Source organism: Leguminivora glycinivorella, chromosome 6 (assembly GCF_023078275.1).
Source record: "Leguminivora glycinivorella isolate SPB_JAAS2020 chromosome 6, LegGlyc_1.1, whole genome shotgun sequence".
In the NCBI taxonomy this organism is placed as follows: domain Eukaryota; kingdom Metazoa; phylum Arthropoda; class Insecta; order Lepidoptera; family Tortricidae; genus Leguminivora; species Leguminivora glycinivorella.
Window position 1 is genome coordinate 10,330,020 of NC_062976.1, and position 20,444 is coordinate 10,350,463.

At 41.1% G+C, this 20,444-nt stretch overlaps 1 protein-coding gene across 1 annotated transcript in view; it reads left to right on the plus strand.

Moving 5' to 3' along the window:
- The window catches only part of LOC125226998 (inactive dipeptidyl peptidase 10), a 152,773-nt gene extending 138,282 nt beyond the window's left edge, over window positions 1–14,491 (plus strand). Inside the window, exons 5-19 of the mRNA XM_048131188.1 lie at window positions 127–325; window positions 931–1,005; window positions 1,138–1,190; window positions 3,641–3,852; window positions 4,225–4,445; window positions 4,904–5,007; window positions 5,309–5,438; window positions 6,891–7,131; window positions 8,526–8,591; window positions 8,872–9,187; window positions 9,386–9,535; window positions 9,886–10,071; window positions 10,326–10,483; window positions 10,753–11,069; window positions 14,210–14,491. Coding sequence (XP_047987145.1) covers window positions 127–325; window positions 931–1,005; window positions 1,138–1,190; window positions 3,641–3,852; window positions 4,225–4,445; window positions 4,904–5,007; window positions 5,309–5,438; window positions 6,891–7,131; window positions 8,526–8,591; window positions 8,872–9,187; window positions 9,386–9,535; window positions 9,886–10,071; window positions 10,326–10,483; window positions 10,753–11,069; window positions 14,210–14,491 — 2,710 coding nt within the window. The remainder of the gene's footprint in view (window positions 1–126; window positions 326–930; window positions 1,006–1,137; window positions 1,191–3,640; window positions 3,853–4,224; window positions 4,446–4,903; window positions 5,008–5,308; window positions 5,439–6,890; window positions 7,132–8,525; window positions 8,592–8,871; window positions 9,188–9,385; window positions 9,536–9,885; window positions 10,072–10,325; window positions 10,484–10,752; window positions 11,070–14,209) is intronic.
- Window positions 14,492–20,444: the final 5,953 nt, after the last annotated feature.

Below are 20,444 nucleotides of genomic sequence, written 5' to 3' on the forward strand. Positions count from 1 at the left end.
AAAGATTTTATGTTGATATTATGATTAAATTGGGTTAGTTACGAACGTAAAATAATTCTCAACATGTGTGAATATAGCCGAAATACCTAACATTAATAAAATTTGTTCACAAATATTCCGTTCCAGGTATGTGGACGAGTTATTATACTGGTCGGGTCGTCGTATGCGGCTGGAGCAGTTCCTGCGTGGCGACCTGACGGGCGAGCGGCTGCCCACCACCTGGGTCAACTCCCACCAGCTGGTGTACCAGGCCGACGACGGCGGGCTGCTGGCGCTCGACACCTTCAACAACACGCTGTCTGTCCTCGTCACCAACCACACACTAGTAAGTTTTTTGTGTTAAGTACATAGGTATTTAAATGATAATGCTACTCTCAATGCAGAAACAAAATCGCACTGTAATGTTAAACAGGTATTCAGTATTAACTTGTTCCAATGTACGTGATATAAAAGACAATTTATCCGTAAGTGCTTTTAACTCAACAAAACATTTTGTGTCCTGAATACGCATTACCTGTTACACAATCCCATTTACGTGGCGGGTAGCGGCGCTCGGCTCCGGCCATATTGTTATTATGAACATAGCCTGAAAGCCTCCGCTTAAGCCGCTCTACAGCCCAAGTGACCGCAACTTGCCACTTTACCAACCGAAAATGCTACGCTCTCCCCACACGAAAACTCTCTACCACATAAATAAATGACTTAATGCTAGCGTGCAACGGCAAAAGCGAGAATAACCCGATACCTACTCGATCTTTCGTAACTAAAAGCTTAACTTTCTATAATTAACTTGAAACGAGCATCGAGTTATCGCCTCTAGATCGATGGCGAGGATCGAAAGACTGACTTTGCGACAACTTTAATAAAAACTTGAAGTTCCCTGCTGAATCTCCTTTAGAAATCTTACTGAAGTATTTCATTTAACTACAGAGGCAGCTGAATGTGCGCGGGTACCAGTGCTCGCCCAACTTGCGTTACGTGCTCTTCCAACACAATATCAAGGAGGTACGTACTCCCAGACTTGTACAACTTTTAATTGGCTTTTTACAATGTAAATAAACAAACGCTATAAAAACTTCCTTCAGTGCCTGAAATGCCTTCCTTGCAATGTCATTCTAATATGCAATTTCTTTACAGGTTTATCGGAGGACGTTTACTGCTCACTATACAATTTATGACGTCACAAATGAGTAAGTCGTACTATTTTACTATTCCCGATACCTGCGCATCTCGCATGTTACGGGCGCGATTACGGACCCGCCTGGAATTTACGGTTATATTGCCACGCGGTAAATTCAATTTCGCTTTCCCAAATTGATTTTCACTCACAGCTCCATTTGATACGTCTATCAAAAAGTTTCTTTCGTTTTCATACAATCTACCTACGTATGTATTTTTTACTATTTTTGATACATTGTAGCTATAAAATGCCTGTGCCGGCCCGGAAGGAGCACGATTCGGCTCCCCATGGAGGAATTTAAAATATCTGCACGATCTCAATTCGTTTCCTTTATAAATTTTTCTCTCAGGTACGTTTGGAATTTTAATAGCAGCTGTGGCATATCTCGACACATGTGTCTTTTAATTTTTAATTTGCTGCTTAAACGCCTAGCGGGGGTCAGGTTATGGTGTTAAAAACCGGGTAATTCCTGGAGATTATTCAATGCGTATTTAACATCGCTGTTTTTGTACCTTTAGGGATATGTACCTATATGTAAATGTAATATGTAGTATTTTCTTTCCATCATTACAGACATGAAATTGACCATAAAAAAAGAGATTTACTTAGGGGGTATAAAGTAATATCGAAATATGATACTTTTGATACAGCAAGGACATCAGGGCCCAATTGTCCGCATTGCCGCCCTGCGCCGCCATGCGAGAGCATCATAGTTCGGTTTATAATTTTATACCAAAATACCGATCCTAGTAGCCGTTTTATATGTAGATTAGTGAGTAGACTTTACTCGGGAAACTCATACTTTGTATCCTATTTAATAAAATATATCAAACTAACAAACTTTACCTAGACAATTTTATAAAAGATTTTTAACGAGTGTTCCAAAAGGTTTACAAGTTTACCGTATTATTTTCTGTTGAGAGAAATCATATATTCTACTTTGTGAATTTCCTCTTTCTTCTCTCCGGGGTGAAGAAATCGATTTGACGATAGATACGTGAATACGATTCCCAATTTATTTGAAATTTTGCGAGTAGAATTTTAATGTGGTTCGCGTCTCGATGCCCGGAATCGGAATGAAGTTGTGAGGCAATACGTTGTTAGTGGCCGGCTGAAACTTAGGCGGTTCTTTGGATATAACCTGATTCAACTTGCTTCTAACTAACAATGGTGGAGTAGCTACAGTTGTATGCTACAGCCGCTATTTTGCTTAGTATTTATCGACATATAATATTAAATAAGTATAGTAACCTTGTACAGTCAACCTTCGAATTGCGACCGCTGCCTCCAGCCTTGACTAGGACAATGTCACTGTCTAGTGCCTTGATGAATCGCAAAAGCGACTCCCCAACCACGCCCCAACCCATTGAAATCAATGTATGTAAATTGCCAAAGTATTGACGTCAAAATATTCACTATAATGCGTAAATATTTCTATGATGGCTCGCCAGTACGCGCCCAATTTTATACACTAATAGCTTTTGCCCGCGGCTTCGCTCGCGTTAAATTCTAAAATTGCGGAATGCTCCATACAAACTTCCATCCCCCATTTTAGGAAAGTGGGGGATTAGAAAAAGACAAAGTAGCCTATGTAACTCTTCGTCCTTTCAACTACCTCCACTTAAAAAAAATCACTTCAATTCGTCGCTCCGTTTTGCCGTGAAAGACGGACTAACAAACAGACACACACACACACACTTTCACATTTATAATATTGTATGGATACGTTGTGTAAAATGAAGTTGTATGCTCATTATTTTTTTTTATGGAAAACTATCAATAAACTATACGGGTAAATGCTCACGCTAACATTTTATGCACATTGCACGTAATTACGTATATTACGATGGTAAACGATTACGAGCCGAGAATGAATATCCTTGTTACGTGCACCGGTAACTGTTAGAGCTAATATATTTTATGAAAAGTTACCGTTGCATCACATAGTTAGGGTTATGGTTTTCATAGTTAGCGTGCATTATTTACGTTACGACTGAGTATTTCGACGAGATATTTCACACAAAATGTACGAGATTAGCTTAACATTTTATATTTATAAGGCTCCTGATTTTATACCAGAATTAATAAACGTTAAATAAATACACGTTAAGGCTACACTATCGCTGTGCTACGAGTACAGTAGAAACTACTGTATGCTTTACTGAAACCAACCCATATACGTCATGTCCTGTTCATATCGATCACTATTTACAAACCCTTTTGTCCCCTGAATACTGCAGTAGCCACAGCAGTACTCATGATAGTCATGATTTTTGGAATCGCAAAAAGTACCTATACCTAACAGAGGAGTTGAGTGATCTGAAGTTCTTTTAGTGGCTACCTCGTAATATTTCGGGTAGATACCTTAGAGAACCGCAACTGTGGACCCAATAAAGCAGCATGCAGCTCGCGAATCAGATTTTGACGAAGCTTGTCTACATCGTTTGCTTAATCCATCAGCCACCACATGCCACTGTTCGGCGACGGCCAGCGCAGCTGGGAGTGGCAAAACGCCGCGTGGCTGGGAAACGAGGGTGCCTTACTGCTGGCGGCCGACAACGAGGTGTTGGCCCGGCCCGGTCCGCCCGCCAAGATCGCGCCACTGCTGCGCCTCACGGACGACGCCAGTCCCGGTCGGCTCTACAACGGGGTATCAGACTGGTTGTATCAAGGTCAGTGGAGTTAACCCCTAATCAGCATCAAAAGTAGCGTAATCATTGTAATCAAACAACGCTTCAGAAGTAACGAAAGATGTAGTAAAGAAAGATGTGTCTACAGCGTCTACACAACACATAGGAAGGCATCTCTGACCGCAAACTGTACAGATTTATTTATCTATATTTTAAAAAAATATTTAAAAATGTAATTCAGGATGTCAGATACTTTTGGTGCGATTTTTCATGCGCTACATAAGTAGTATTCATGCTGATTGTACTATCTTTAAGGTGACTCGTTTACAATGATATAGCTTGAGCCTTTTGGTTCTTATGACTAAAAGTTACTCGACTGAATAATAATTTATCTTCCTCTTATGAAATTTCCAGAGGAGGTGACGAAAGCCCCCTCCGCGTCGTGGGGCTCGGCGGACGGGTCGCTGGTGCTGTACGTGCAGTACGACGACAGCGCGGTGTCGGAGCTGCGGTTCCCGCGCATCGCGCGCGGCATCGGCGGCGTCAGCGCCGCGCGCTCCGGCTTCCTGATGCCCGCCTTCAACAACTCCGTGCCTGCTGCCTTCCCGGACCACGATACTATCAGATATCCGACGGTGAGTTAAATGATAATTCGTCTGAGAGCGATGGCGGTTAGTCAGCGTTATGGAATATAACGCCTCCGTAAAATTGCGTCGCGAGGCAGCAGGCCCCCAATGTAGTCTGGCTCTGTTGCGACAATACGCAAGAGCGATAGAGATAGATTGCATTTCTGCGGCGCAGAAATGCCATTTGGCTACAGGGCCTGTACAGTTGAAGTTAAATGTAAACCAGAACAAAATACTATTATATAACTAGACTAAATTGTACACAAACTAATCATGAACCTCGTTTGAATGGCACTCGGCTCGTGGTAAAGAACGAACCTTCAGACAAAATATTGCGAGTTAATCTTACTAAGCTACTGATTGTGAAACCTCTTAGCTTTTTGAGTAGATTTGTTTTCTCAGTACGTATACATCAGTGTATAGCTGTATATTTAGTATCTATGTTAAGATATTTTGTATTTTTGCAGCCCGGAAGTTCAATTCCGAAAGCAACGTTATGGATAGTAGCAGTTCAAAATTCAACCTCACCACAGCGATGGGAGATCAAGCCACCGAACACGTTAGATGGAATGTATGTATTTATTACTAGTGTCTCCTTAAAGCCTGATTTAGACGGCGTGCGAACTCTCATGCGATTTTAGTTACATTGCGGGCTGTTGAGGTTACATACAATTTTGCACAGCCATCAAATACTGCAATGTAATAAAACCCGTATGCGAGTTCTCGTACCATCTAAATGAGCCCTAACTCATTATGTTTATTCTAGCAAAGCTGAAATCAATAGATTTCATACGTAGCTGCGTTTAGCATATGTAATTAGGTATATTTATATAGATATTACTTTGAATGTTTTTACCATTATATTTTTCCAGGGAATATTACCTCATATCAGCCCAGTGGGTGGGCAAAGAAAACTCTCATGTGGGGGTGGTCTGGATAAATCGAGCGCAAAACGTAACGGTTTATAGCAGCTGTTATGCACCCAACTGGACCTGTATGGAGGTAATTTCAATTCACAACTACATCTATTTTACACAGGCATTCTCAAAGTTTACTTACAAGTCGGCGCTTGGTAAATCTTACTTAGAGGTTAGCTCTCTATACGTTTTCAAGTTAGTTTGGTTGCAACTGCATCTTATAATGGAATTTGCGAAGTGCAAACTTGTGCGGCCAGAGCGGCCGTCCGGGCAGTCGGGAATTCATTGTGAATCACTTCATCAACTTAGCAAAAAGCCTGTTGCTTCCTTGAAAATTGTTTTGTTAGGAAACTTGATGTCATGTAGAACGAGATCCAGTTTTTATTGAGATGTATTGATAAATTTGTGAAGATTAGTCATTGCGCGATACCCTGTAGTACTTAAGTTTCCTACTACTGTTTTGAATATTCGTTTGTCAATTTGTCATCCATATTCGAGCATTCATTTATTCATTTCCAATGTTCTTCGTAGGTAGGTTAATTAATCGAAGTAATAAAAACTTGAAAATTTGGTTTTAAACTTTATTCAAGGGCGGATTCTGGGCCATGGCCAATGGCCAATGCCTAGAATATTCTGACTGTGCCCCGCAGTGACAATACCTATAATTTTACTATGTGCCTATCCCCCTTCATTGCCAACCTGGAACTACCCTTGACTTCATTGAAATATTAGGCACGGTACTTAACTCCTCGTATGCCGAAGCACTGATTAGTGCGTGAGTATTTTAATCTATTGTTTTAAAAGTCTATAAGTTTGACCTATATGGTCACTTTTTCAATGTTAAAAATTTAATATGACATGACATACAACTTACTTACTTACTTACTTACTTCACTGGCTCAGCGACCCAAAAAGGATCTTGGCCTCCGACACAAGAGATCGCCACTCTGCCCTATCCTGCGCCACTTCACGCCAGTTGGGTACACCAAGTGCGGACAGGTCTTTCAGGGCTTCCTCGCACCAGCGATATCTGGGACGCCCACGCGGACGTTTTCCACCCGGGCGTCCCACATATGCTCTTCTCACACCACGATCCTCTCCCATCCTTTCCAGGTGGCCAAGCCAGCGGAGTCGTGTGGCTTTGATCTCACCAATTATATTAGGCAATTATATTACAACAGTACAGGAAAAAAAGCGCTGGTGGCCTAGCGGTAAGAGCGTGCGACTTTCGATCCGGAGGTCGCGGGTTCGAACCCCGGCTCGTCCCAATGAATCTTTCTGAGCTTATTTGCGAAATGTCATTTGATATTTGCCAGTCGCTTTTCGGTGAAGGAAAACATCGTGACTATCGTGAGGAAACCGGACTAATTCCAATAAGGCCTAGTTAACCTTCGGGTTGGAAGGTCAGATGTCGCTTTCGTATAACTAGTGCAATCTTAGGATTAGTTGTCAAAGCGGACCCCAGGCTCCCATGAGCTGGATAACGCAAGGAGGATGATGACATACGGCAGGTTAATAAAAGTGTGAATAATTCCAGACCCATTCGGAGAAGGCGACCGACGAGCCGTGGCTGGAGGTGCACCAGCAGCCCGTATACTCGGAGGACGGCAGCGCGTTCCTGCTGCTGGCCGCCGTGCAGGAGGGCGGCGGGCAGTACTACACGCACATCAAGCACGTGGACGTGCTGCGCCAGCGCCTGGCCGTGCTCAGCCACGGCCGCGTCGAGGTCGCCGAGATACTCGCCTGGGACGAGATCAACCATTTAGTCTATTATTTAGGTACGAGCTTGTTTGTAATTTTTTTTTAATAATATTTTAATGCCTAATTATTATTTAGTATGTTGTTTAACGATAATATTGCAAGGATTATAAACTATGGCACCTACGAAAATTTGTACTGAGACGTATACAACGCAACATACTCAAACACACGCACACACAACGCATGCAACTCATCACACGTACACATGAATTTGAATTCACACAAAATACTTATAATTATGGAAACACCATTGACCTAGTGTCCACTTGTTGTGGTCAGTGTGCGTAGCCGAACGCACAAACGCTCACGAAACGCTTACAATAATCGCTCTTGAGTATTGGCGCGATAGAGCCAGACTACATTTCTGCGGCGATTCGCGTTGCAGAAATGCCATTCGGCTACGGGGCCAGGGTGCGTATAGCCGAATGGCACAAACGCTCACGAAATGCTCACGAAACGAAACGCTCGTACATATCTATCTCTATCTCTCTTTTGCTTATTGGCGCAACAGAGCCAGACTACCGTTTCATGAGCGTTTCGTGAGCGTTTGTGCCATTCGGTTACGTGCCCTGGTCCGACTCTTACGTACTCGTATAGTCAACAATACAACAACATACGAACATAGCTGGGCATTAACTCGTTAATCCGTTAATCGTTAATTAACGAAGTTAACATTTTGGTTAACGGATTAACTTTTAAGTTAACTTTAAAAAATGTTAACGGATTCGTTAACTTCCGTTAAATGTCTTCGAGTCCGTTAATCGTTAATCTAGTTCCGCACGCGCCGAGTTAAACTTGCTCTAACCGCTACTGTAAAAGGCCGGAGTACGGCGAAACCTAGGATTTTCCCGAAAATTCACAGTCTACATATCAATTGGTGCCTTTGGATCACTTGTTCGAGACCTGCTAAAGTTTATTAGTCCTACTGCACCCATCACTAACCGCGAAACAGAATGTAAACCATCAGGCACGACGCATGGCACATAAATCGCGCAACCGACGCATCAAGCCAGAGTTCGGCGGACCGCGCTATCTACCAAGTTACCGTGGATCGTGAAGCTGGGATTTTTCAAGAGATTTTGGCGATCTTCGGTCATTTACAGTAACATAATAAACTTACCCAAAAACTTAATAGTTAATAACTGATGCAACTAGCTACAGTAAAATATTTTTTATCACGATTAACGGATTATCGATTAACTTTAACTTCCGTTAAATTTGTTGAAATGTATCGCTTTAACGATTAACGAAGTTAACTTTTATAGTAACGCATTAACGATTATCGAAGTTAACTATTTGATTAACGGTGCCCAGCTATGCATACGAATAATAAGCTTGTCTTGTATATAACCTGAAAAATGTAAGTTAAATAAATTACTACTAATTTAACGAATAATATATTTTCTGTTAGGTTCAGAAAAAGTAAAACCTTACATACCTAAACTACAACCTGGCATGCTGACGGCAGCAAATCAAATTAAGTATTTTGAGTGCACTGTGTGGAACTTTAAAGAATCCTAATATCACTAATCCTACCAACATTCATACTAAAAAACTCTGCCCTTTGCAGTTACTTTTAGTTATCGCATGTCCCAACGAATATAGATATACAGCTAGGTGGTTTTTAGATAGCAATACACAGTTTTTGAGTGTGAATTTTGATCCCTATTTTTACTGCTAGCCCTACCCGATTGTTACAAGATTTACAAAAACAGCAATTCCTACATCAAGATTGTAATAGTAGTTTTCACGTGTAGGTAGCGCAGAAAGACCCGGCCAAAGACACGTGTACGTCGTGCAAGACCCGAGCTACGGCGGGGGCAGCAACTCGGTGCGCGCGCGCGCCGAGCGCGAGGAGCCGCGCTGCCTGACGTGCGAGATGGCCGTGTGGCCGGTGCGGCTGCACTACGCCAACTGCTCCTACTGGTCAGCCGCCTTCGCCCCGCCCAAGCCGAGCGTCGGCATCACGCACTATGTGCTCGAGTGCGGCGGCCCTGGACCGCCTTTGGCTGGGCTTCATGATGCACAAACGCATAAGCTAGAGAGAATATTGTATGACACGAGGCCTTATAAGTGAGTACTTGAACTTCTCCCACAAGTATGAGCTTTGCTATGTTCACCTTAAAGTCGTCTAGGTTATTCCGAAGATGCTCGTAGTTTCTTCGAGGAATTGTTAATTTACCGTTTGCAAAGATACTTCAAAGTCTATCGTCTGTCAAATAATGACAATAAAACATACATTACAGTCACACGTCCAAACGTCATTTCCAGATCAGTACGGTTACGTGAGTTGGCGCTGCCGACGCGGCGCTCGTTCGACGTGCAGCTGGGCAGCGGCTCCAAGGCGCGCGTGCAGCTGCTGCTGCCGCCGTCCTGGCGCGAGGAGTTGCGCGATGCTGCCTTCCCGGTGCTAGTGCAAGTGTAAGTGCCAGTTGCACTATCCTCACTCATAATATCCAGATCAAGGTCACCAGGCGCATCTTGTGCGGTTTACTATGAAACTTCCCATACAGTAAAATTCTGCGATCGGTGACAGCGACGGTCTGGTGCAACCCATCCTAAATTCAACAAAAATTGATAAAGGAAAAAACTGCAGGCATCTGCGTGTAAGTACAATTTTCAATTTTCCATCAGCATGAGGACTACATTCCTCCCTCAATCATCTGTTACATCAACGTCTATAGATAAATGCCTGTAGACAAATCAAATCAATAAAACAAATCTTTATTATCAAAATAATCCAGTTCTAATGATAATGTTGATGATTCCAGTAACGGCAGGCCGGGCAGCCAGCAGGTGTCGGAGCAGTTCGTGGTGGACTGGGGCACGTACATGTCGTCGCGCAACGACGTGGTGTACGTCAAGCTGGACGTGGCCGGCGCGCGCGGCCTGCCGCGGGCCCTACTGCGCGGACGCATAGGCGGCGTCGAGGTGGCCGACCAGTTGGCTGTTATTAGGTGAATTTCAGTTTTAGCAAAAGGGATTTCGAAAGTACGACTACACATTTCTGTTCCGTAGTTCTCTCTGTCTCTGCTTTCTCTGTAATGCAAATTGTGGAAGCGATGTATTGACAAATTTTAGTTACAAATATTACAAAACCTTAGTACTTAGGTATGGTATGGTCAAGATGGTGTGTTCGCTTCGCATGCCTTCGTAGTAATTTTGCCTAAATTTTCATTTATTGATATTCATAAACGGTCGTTATTTCCAGATATTTATTAGAGACGTTCAAATTCCTGGACGTGACGCGCGTAGCGGTGTGGGGCTGGGGCTACGGCGGCTACGTCACCACCATGCTGCTCGGCTCGCAGCAGGCCACGCTCAAGTGCGGGATCGCCGTGTCGCCTATCACGGACTGGCTCTATTACAGTAAGATAATGTTATAGTAACTCAAGTAATAAAGAAATACGTTCATTTTCCATTGAACCCCAGATAGTGTTACTACCCACTCATCTACATCTCTTTATCATTAACAACAGAATTTGTCTTAAGATTTTTAAAAGAATCATCTCCTGGCATTCCGTCAGCTTGATATCGGAGCTCGTAGCGCCACTACGAGCTCCGATATCCTGTACCTGCCCTCATTTTTCCCAAGTGACGAGTCTCACCTCATATTCACAATTGTTGTACTCTTGCAGATAGCGCGTTCACGGAGCGCATCCTGGGCCTGCCGTCGGTGAACTACAAGGGCTACGTGGAGGCGGACGCGTCGCAGCGCGCGCACCACGTGCCCGCGCACGCGCTGTACCTGCTGCACGGCATGGCCGACATGACCGCGCCCTACCCGCACGCGCTGCAACTAGCGCGAGCGCTCACAGACGCCGGCGTGCTGTTCCGGTACCAGGTACGTGCAGTACCTACACTACACGCGCTGTACCTGCTGCACGGCATGGCCGACATGACCGCGTCCTACCCGCACGCAGCAACTAGCGCGAGCGCTAGGGATTGCAATCCGGTCCGGCGGATCTGGTAATCCGGCCGGATCCGGTGCTTTTTTCATGCTACCGGATCCGGTGAAATTCGCCGGATCCGGTACCGGATCCGGTAATGTAATTTAATATATTAGAGTAGTGCCAAAAAATAACATTTACGCTAACATTTGAACGTAGCTCAACAGGGGATTGCAATCCGGTCTGATTTCCAATCAAAAAATAATTTAATACATTTACGCGCGTTTTCTGCATTACTAGGCCGTTTGGAAATAAAATTATGTGCTCAAGTGACGCGTCAAACTTTCCGTCTTTGAATCTGTAGAGAAATCTGTGCAATGTTTGCTTGGATGCAAAATGTGGAATAGTGGATAGTGACAAAGGGCCATCCGACAAAACTTATCGTTAACATGTCACTGAGGTCGATCCTTCGCGTTTTCTGGCCAAACGGAAAACTCTATCCGAAATCAAGACCTATTGAGTATATGCCAGCAAACACCCATTAGCGAGGAAACCGCGACAAAAAAGTACATTGGTAGCACACAATTCAAAGAGTTCCCTCTAACGAAATAACGCAACCATTTCTTTCGGCTGGAAATCGCAAGCCGCTGGAAGGAGCCTTGGCTCCGGGCGCCCTGTAAACTCATGGAAGCGGTCCGTTGAGGATGAACTACGAGCGACCGGGTCGAGCTGGAGCGAGGCCACGAGGGTAGCTGAAGATAGGAAGGCATGGCGCGAGCTTGAGAAGGCCCTTTGCATCTCTGTGGTGACGTAGGATCACAAGAACAACAACGTTTTCAGCATGATATAAGAAGTATAAGGGCACATTGCTACAAGAATCATAAAAAACCAATTCAAAGCTAAAAATATGAACATTTTTAAAAGGTATCCAGTAAGATTGTGGTTTCAGGAATAGCAAATAATACTAAGGTGATGACTTTAATTTAGCTACTGTAGTTTTTTGTAGTTCTTCTTTGCGTGTGAGAAAAGTTAACTGTAAAATAACACAAAACATAATTGTCTTTTTTTAAATAGTTATCTCGTAATGCATGTAGGTAATGTTATAATGTCCGTTCTTAAATTGTATCTGTTGTATTTGGGGTAGGGCACGAGTGAAACAACCGATGGCTATAGACACACTGGTTTATTCGCGTAGCAATGTAAGCGGGGTTGTGCGCGCACGCACACATACATAACAATCCTCCCCGTAGTTTTCAACTAATCTACTTATATAACTAATTACATATTAACTAAAAATAAGGTTTATAATTAACCTTGGGACGGTTTCGTTTGACTCTGTCCTGCCCGACAGCGACCGACGGGTTGGGTACCCCTGGATTCTCGGGCCCTTCTACTGGGGTGTTGTCGTCCGACTTGGCGTCCTCAAAACTGTCCTGGGGGTCGTTGTTGAGATCAACTATTTGACCGTCTTCTCCTTCCCCACTATTTTGCACCTCACTGTCGGTACCATTTAGCACCTCGCTGTCGGTACCATTTTGCAACTTGCTGGTATTCTGTGTCGACGGATGTTTTTGATCCGATGAAAATAAATCTGGTAGAGAGATGTCATCAAGAAACGAACCGTCCCCTTGTGGTCCCTTGTATAACATTAATTGATCTTTATGTTTTTTATGGTTGTCTGAATTTTCACAATCTCTTACTAAATATACAACTTTACCCAACTTTTCTAAAATTATTCCCTTACACCATGTAAACTTATTAATGTTAACCCTTAATTTGGCAAAGTCCGGTGGGACGGACAGGTGATAAAAAAAAATATTTCGCTTTTTAGGTAGAATTTTCTTTAATTTAACATATGGAAAGAGACTCTTTTATGATACATGCTTTGTATAAAAATACTATTTGACCACTGTCAACACTCGTTTGACAGTTACTCGTCAAGATGGCACCGCATCAGAAGTCAACTGTTTTTAGCAAAATATTTATGCGTTTTTCTTTTGGTTTTTGTAAGAACAGGGTATTTCTGTTGTATAAATAATAAAATATATTACATAATAGTTGCAAGTGGTTATGTTTTCAATTTATTTCTCAATTTCTAATACTCATAATCATCATCTAAACAAGTTGTCCGCCGCACCGGACAGTGCCAAATATATACTAAATACGATTTGTCCGCCGTGGCGGACTATGCCAATGTTGCGGTGACACGTATTGTAACAAATTATTATATTGTTTTGTTTATTATTTTGATTTTCTTGTTTTGGTGGCCTGCTTTTATGCTTAGATTTTTTATTTAATCCAACAGCGTGTGGTGCTGGACCAAGCAGTTAAAATTTTGGCACTTTTAGGTATACGTAGTGCGCGGATATTGTGAATGTTACATGTCGCGCGAGGGGCAATAAACATTAAAGAAAACCGGGTAGATCAAAATTTATAATTTCTTTGTCTGCCCCGAACATTGATATAATTAATTTCGGGTAGTTTTGTGTTGTTTACATCTTCGACGACATTTTGCTGGGACATCACTGTCACATCAGTCTGTCGTGATCACGGCCTGTGCAACCTGGCCAAAAAGTCGGAAAAAAGTTAAAATAATGATATTTGACTATAAATATGTGTCAGTTTGATTTTCATACAAAATTATTATATTTGTTAATTTTTAAAATAAATATATGTTAAGAAATACTTGTTTATTTTAAATGACCGTATGTTTGGCAGTGTCCGCCTCAGCGGACATATTAATTTATCCCAATATTTGGCAGAGTCCGCTGTGGCGGACATATTTTTTTTCCAAAACTAATAAATCTAGATTTTTTTAAATATTTTTCGGACGCTTTAAAAACACCTGTAATTCAATATATTAAGTAAAATCGGAAAATTTATGTCACCAGAGTCTCTGCCAAATTAAGGGCTAAAGTTCTTTTTATATAACACTTTATCGCCTATATTGAAGGCTTGTTTATTGTTACCGTTATACGCTTTACTCTGTAAACACTGTTGATTTTTTACATGATTATTCAATGACGTGGGCGAGGGAGACGCCGTTGAAGGGTTAATTAAATCAAGGCGTGTCCGAAGTTTGTGGCCAAACACTAATTGAGCTGGCGAATGGCCCGTGGTGGAATGTATAGAATTCCTATAGTCAAAGAGAAATTTTTGTAACTTATTATTACAATCTTTAATATTGCGGCTATTTATTAAACAGGATTTAATCCCCTTCTTGGAAACTTTTATCATGCTTTCTGCCTGGCCATTGCTGGCCGCGTGGTACGCCGGTGACGTCACCGCAGTTATGCCATTTAACAAACAAAAGTCCTTAAACTCCTGTGACGTAAATGCGCACCCGTTATCACTAGCTATCACTTGCGGTACCCCAAACCTAGCCATAAACTCGTACAACTTTTCGCACACAGCCGACGTACTAGTACCGTTCTTCATACTATACACCTCAATCCATTTACTGTGGGCATCTACAATCACTAAGTAGGCGATACCGTTAATTGGCCCCAAAAAATCCAAATGGATCCTGGCAAAGGGTTCTGCAGGGAATTTCCAAGGGGCTAACGGTGCACGACTGGGAGCGGGCCTCAACTTAATGCACGTCTCACAAGAAGCTATCATTTGTTCAATCTTTTCGTCGATCTTAGGAAACCAAAACCTGGACCTGGCCTCCGCTTTGGTTTTTACTATTCCTAAGTGAGAATGATGTAACTCCGATAACGCGCGGGACTGCAAGGTCGCGGGAATTACGACCTTATGGCCTCTTAGCAAACAGCCGTTTTCATACGATAACTGTAATCTACAATTAAAATACGGTTTTAGCTTATCATCGTTAATTTTCTTAGGCCAGCCTGTACAAACGTAACTTACAATTTTATTTAAATCTGGGTCAATCTTTGTTTGTTTACGTAACTCGTCCATAGTTAACGGTAAGCATCCTTCGATAACAAAATTGATGTACGACGCGCGATCATCTGGTATGAACGGGTCCTGCCCCTCCCCGCGCGCGCGCGCCCGCTCTGGCCCTCCGCTGTTATCGCTGTTGTCAGGTAAACTAGCTCGAGACAAATAATCTGCACTATTCATTGCACTCCGAATGTACTCAATTTTATAATTATATGCGCTTAAAAAAGGGCATACCTTTGCAGTCGGTTAGCCGTAATTTCGGGAATGCCTTTATAAGGGCCAAAAATAGAAATTAGAGGTTTATGATCGGTTCGTAAAATAAAGGGCACCGACCTCCCGAATAAATATTGATGATAACGTTTAACTGCGAACACGATTGCCGTAGCTTCTTTTTGAAGTTGTGAGTAATTTTTTTCTGCCGCGTTAAGGGTACGCGAAGCAAACGAAATAGGCCTTTCACTGTTGTCTGGCTGAATTTGACTTAAAATAGCCCCAAGGCCATAGGGTGACGCGTCTACGGTCAAAACTAGGTTAGCGTTTGGGTCAAAATGGGCTAAAACCTGATCCGAAGCCAAGCATTTTTTTATTTTTTCGAATGCTTGGTCATGTTCCTCCCGCCAACACCACTTGACCCCTTTCTTCAACAAATCATACAAAGGTGAAAGTATCATGGACGCCCCTTGCACAAAATTACGGTAGTAATTCACTAACCCTAAAAAGGATTGCAATTTATTCACATTTGTCGGTACCGGGGCTTCCAGGATTGTTGGATATCGGACCGACCATAGCTAGCTGGCATTAACTCGTTAATCCGTTAATCGTTAATTAACGAAGTTAACATTTCGATTAACGGATTAACTTTTAAGTTAACTTGAAAAAATGTTAACGGACTCGTTAACTTCCGTTAAATTTCTCCGAGTCCGTTAATCGTTAATCTAGTAGGGCACAGGCGCCATCTGCGCTGCGAAAAACACGTTCTGAACGCTACTATAAAAGCCCGAAGTACGGCAAATCCTATGATTTGCCGGTAAATCCTAGGTTTTACCGATGTCGATTGCTAAAAGTCCGAAATATTACCTAAAAAAGTATTCTTCACGTGGATTTGCTTTTACTAACTTTGATTCGGTGAATCCTAAGCTTTACCATGGCGACTGTTGTAGTGATAGGGCAGCAAATTCGAGCCCTATTTACGACCACATTCGCTTCCCTAGCCTCTACCGCCCAAAGTGCCACAACAGTCCCGTCACCGCCAGCATCTCTCCTGACACAGCTCTTGGCAGTAGCTCAGGCGATCACTGCCTTCCACGTGCAGCCTAGAGTTCAATAGGCTAGCTGTACTTCGGCCTTTTACAGAAATATAATACGTTATAGTGGATACTGATGCAACTAAATATTTAAAGAAAAGTTCATTTTTTTTCACGTGTTAACGGATTAACGATTAACTTTAACTTACGTTAAATTTGTCGAAATGTATCGCTTTAACGATTAACGAAGTTAACTTTTTTAGTAACGGATTAGCGATTAACGAAGTTAACTATTTGATTAACGGTGCCCAGCTATGTAAGAAATACAAGAACAATCAAAGGTGTAACGACGGATTTATGAGATGTGCAACGTGTGTAGCGAATGATGATGATATCCGGGGTTATTGTTATCATATTACTCCTTGTAAATATGTACTTACATGAGATAGTGCTTTAATAAAATGTGTTCCCCCATTTGTTTAAGTAACGCCTTTTGTTGGATACGTTGACGATGTCACGTCGATGTCGCCACGAAACGAACGAAGCTGCTTGTGATTAGACTAGGCCATAGTACACCTGCGACGCTCGGCTTCGCCCGAGAAGGTCGCATGAATTAACTAACAAACCTAATTAGCAATAGCACATTTAGAAAGATACGTAATGGATAGAAGCATACAACGGGCTAAACGGTTAGAATAAAATTTCTTCAATCAAATTTAAATCAGTAAGACCATGAAACTCTGCTTGAGCACCCTTCGGCTAAACTCTAATTAAAAGCATCGTGTCTTTGCTAAAGTAACGTAAAGTCTAGATAGAGAATAAATTGTAGACAAGTTAACCTGTAACTTTTATAATCCCTTGGCGCCGAGGCCGGCCACCGTGCGCGGTGGACTCCGTCGATATAATAATATTGTGATCATACTCGTACTTAATCAACAATTTCGAGCTTGTCCCATTAGGCTTTTACTATCTACTATTTTCTACGGCCACCTTTACTATACCAAAGCTTTTTCTACATTATCTATTAACTTCTTTGAACTGTTTTTAAATGACTCGACTAAAATAATAAGGGCTCATTGGTGCCCAATTATTGTCATAATGCCTATTATACCTAATGCCTGCCTACTGTTACTCAAGAGAATGTAATGTATTAAATCATCTAATAAGGTACAGCGGGGAAAATCTCGACTGGGGGGCAATTCTAACTAATCCATTTTTTCCCTTACATATTACACTTTGATATTGAGTTCTACATGTATGCACTGAACACGCCTACCATATATTTAACCGGTGGACACTATTTATTAATGCAAACATTATAAAACATGGAAAAAATGGAGCAGTTACATTTGCCTCCCAGTCGAGACTTGCCCCGCTGTACCTTAATTGTTTTATGTTTCCTTAATCTTCTGTGGTTATTTCTAATCAAATTGCGTCAGATTTAACCCTTGTTTATTTTTATTGTTATTTCACTGCAAACCCAACAAGGAGCTTATCATATTACCAACTAATTATGAAGTTGTTTTAACAAGAAAGACAGAATACTGAGAAGTTAAGAATTATACCTAATGTTATATAGCGCTGTTGAAATACCTCATGAACATGTTAACGTAGATAGAAAATATATTCATAACGTATAATTAAATTCGGTCGAAAGAAACGCATTTTCTAGTGATCCATAATAATTAGAAATGAAGTGACCTTGATTATCCCCTAACCTTAGCTGCTTTTGCTCCAACACATACCAGTTACTAACCTTCCTAGAATAAGAAAATTAATGTAATTATGCATCTTTCACCTCTATCATACTAGCTAGTACAAAACTTCATAATTAGTCATATTTTAGTCTAAAACTTTCTATAAAATATATCGTGTGAAGATACCGAACGAGTAGTGGTAACAAATTTACTTCCGAAATCGTAGTTCAGGCCAATGCGGGTAATAGTTATAAATAAAATAGTTTCCAAAATAAATAAACAGTACCTATGTACCTAACGTAAATTTAAACATTTTGTAGTCGACAAATGTTGTTTGTTCACTGTAGAACTGATGGAATTGGAGCAGAGGTCCTAACCACGAGTACCCTTAGTTCAGATGTGCGACAATCTTTCTCTTTTAAGGAATTTAAAGAGACAGAGAAATGTGCCCGCAATTCACGAACTTTGGTGTTCTGGTAGGCTCTCTGTTTGGCTACACGTTGCCTGTCAGAAAATATCAGTTGGGAATTAGAGAAAACTAAAATATACCATTGTTATTTATTTGACCACAACTAATGCACGACTTACTAGTTACTTCATCGTTGTTATAGAGATATCGGTCGCGACGGTTAGTGTTGTCGGGAACCTACATAGACGCATATCGTACATTCCATGTTTGTAAAGACTGCCAATTTGGTCTAAATTTTAAAATCATTGTATTAATTAAAATACGGTACGTCGAAAAGATTAATTTCAATTGCAATTATGGTCTTAAGGATGCTGTGATTCTTCTATTGCGTAATTTTAATGATATTGATGAGAATAATATATTAAATAATTATAATGTCTCCATCTGATATTGTGTAGGCCTAGTGAAATCGATTTCGTTGTAATTAATATTATATAATTATTAATTAAAGATAAGATTAATATTAATTTTAGATATTTTGAAATACTTCCATTATATTATTACTTATAATAATATTGCTTTGTTCTCCAGACTTAACAAAGAGACAATATAATACGGGCTACGTATACATCACACAACATACGAGGTTTTATAGTTAGAATAAATACGAGAGAGTTCGGAAACCGGGTGCTTTAAATTTTACATCTGTTGTAGTATTGGTTTCATTAGCGAATTTAGGCGCGAAAACAACATGTCAATCGTTCAGGCACCGTAGCATATCGTAGTTATCTCTCTTTGTTGCTATTCCGCATTAGTAGAGGTCACTACGATGCTCTACGGAGCGAGAACGATTGGCATCTTGTCTACGCAGCCTGTTCTCTAGTTGTACGGGGCAGTGGGAGCCGCCCACGCAGCCGCCCGCCTTCGCGCGGTTATGCTATATAAATTCTTATATACCTACTTATATAAACTTGGGTCTATACTTAGTTGATACGGGAATTCCAGAATAACACCAAATGAATTAATCATGTATTGTGTTGTATTTTATAAAGGAAGCAATTAAAACGATATGGGTTGTTACTAAATTTTAGCACAATCTTAAAATTGCACGCAGCTGCTCCCCTGTGTATCTTTACTTACTTTATACATTTAATAGTCCCTTAGTCTTCCATTTGTCCAAGCTTCCGTGTACCTTGACGACTTCCTTGGATTTAAAATTAGGAACCAACCGTTTTACCTAAAATGTTGCTAAGCAATCACTTTAATGTTGCAATCATTGTAAAATGTAATCTATGATGACTTAGAGCTACCTACGATGACAACAACGCTTCAGGAGTTGTAAACAATGATTAAAATATTTTTATAGGTAAGGCCGTTATGTGATGACTATGTCAATTATTTCCTTATTCCAATGGATTCGGCTACACATGAGCGTAGCTGTTTAGTTTCGTCGTCATCCTATGTCCTAAGATAAATCCTTAGCGATTCGATTTGTTTAGTTGAAGCAGATTCAATAATGGATGTGGTAAATGTAAATCAGTAAAGCTGTGTTCTTAGGATCCCTTCGCAGATTGATCTTGAATGCTCTCCACGAAAATTATTCAAAATAGAGAAGTAGGTACAAATCAAAAACTAATAGCGATTTTACTTTATCTAGCTTACATTGTACCTACAATACCTAAGTATACAAAGATTCTAGAGTTGCCATAAGTTCACAAAGAATTCAATATTTTGCACAAACTCGAGATTCCGGATATCGAGGAGAAAATGTACTAAAGATTTTTTACTGAAATACTTATACCCAGAACCTTGTTTAGTGTCGGCTAGTATCAAGCCAGCATTAAATGGATGATAGTGACGAATGATCCTGTAGCTAAATATATTGCAGCACATCACCATTCATAATAATCGAGTCTCCTGCCTGCATACTTAGCTCAGTGTGAGCTTATCATAAACATCTTTCTATGGAATTATATCGTTTAAATTGACAATCCAAAACTAACACTATATGCAATGTTTGCCTAGATGAACCTTAGTGTGTTTTGATATTTGGCCACTTTGGCCGTCACTTTCTATCTGATCTCTAGTGTAGGTACCGTTGCTGTTGAACTATAATAACAATTCTGAATCGTCCGAGTAACATCCACACTATCTCTGCAATATTAAATCTTTGAATATTTAGTG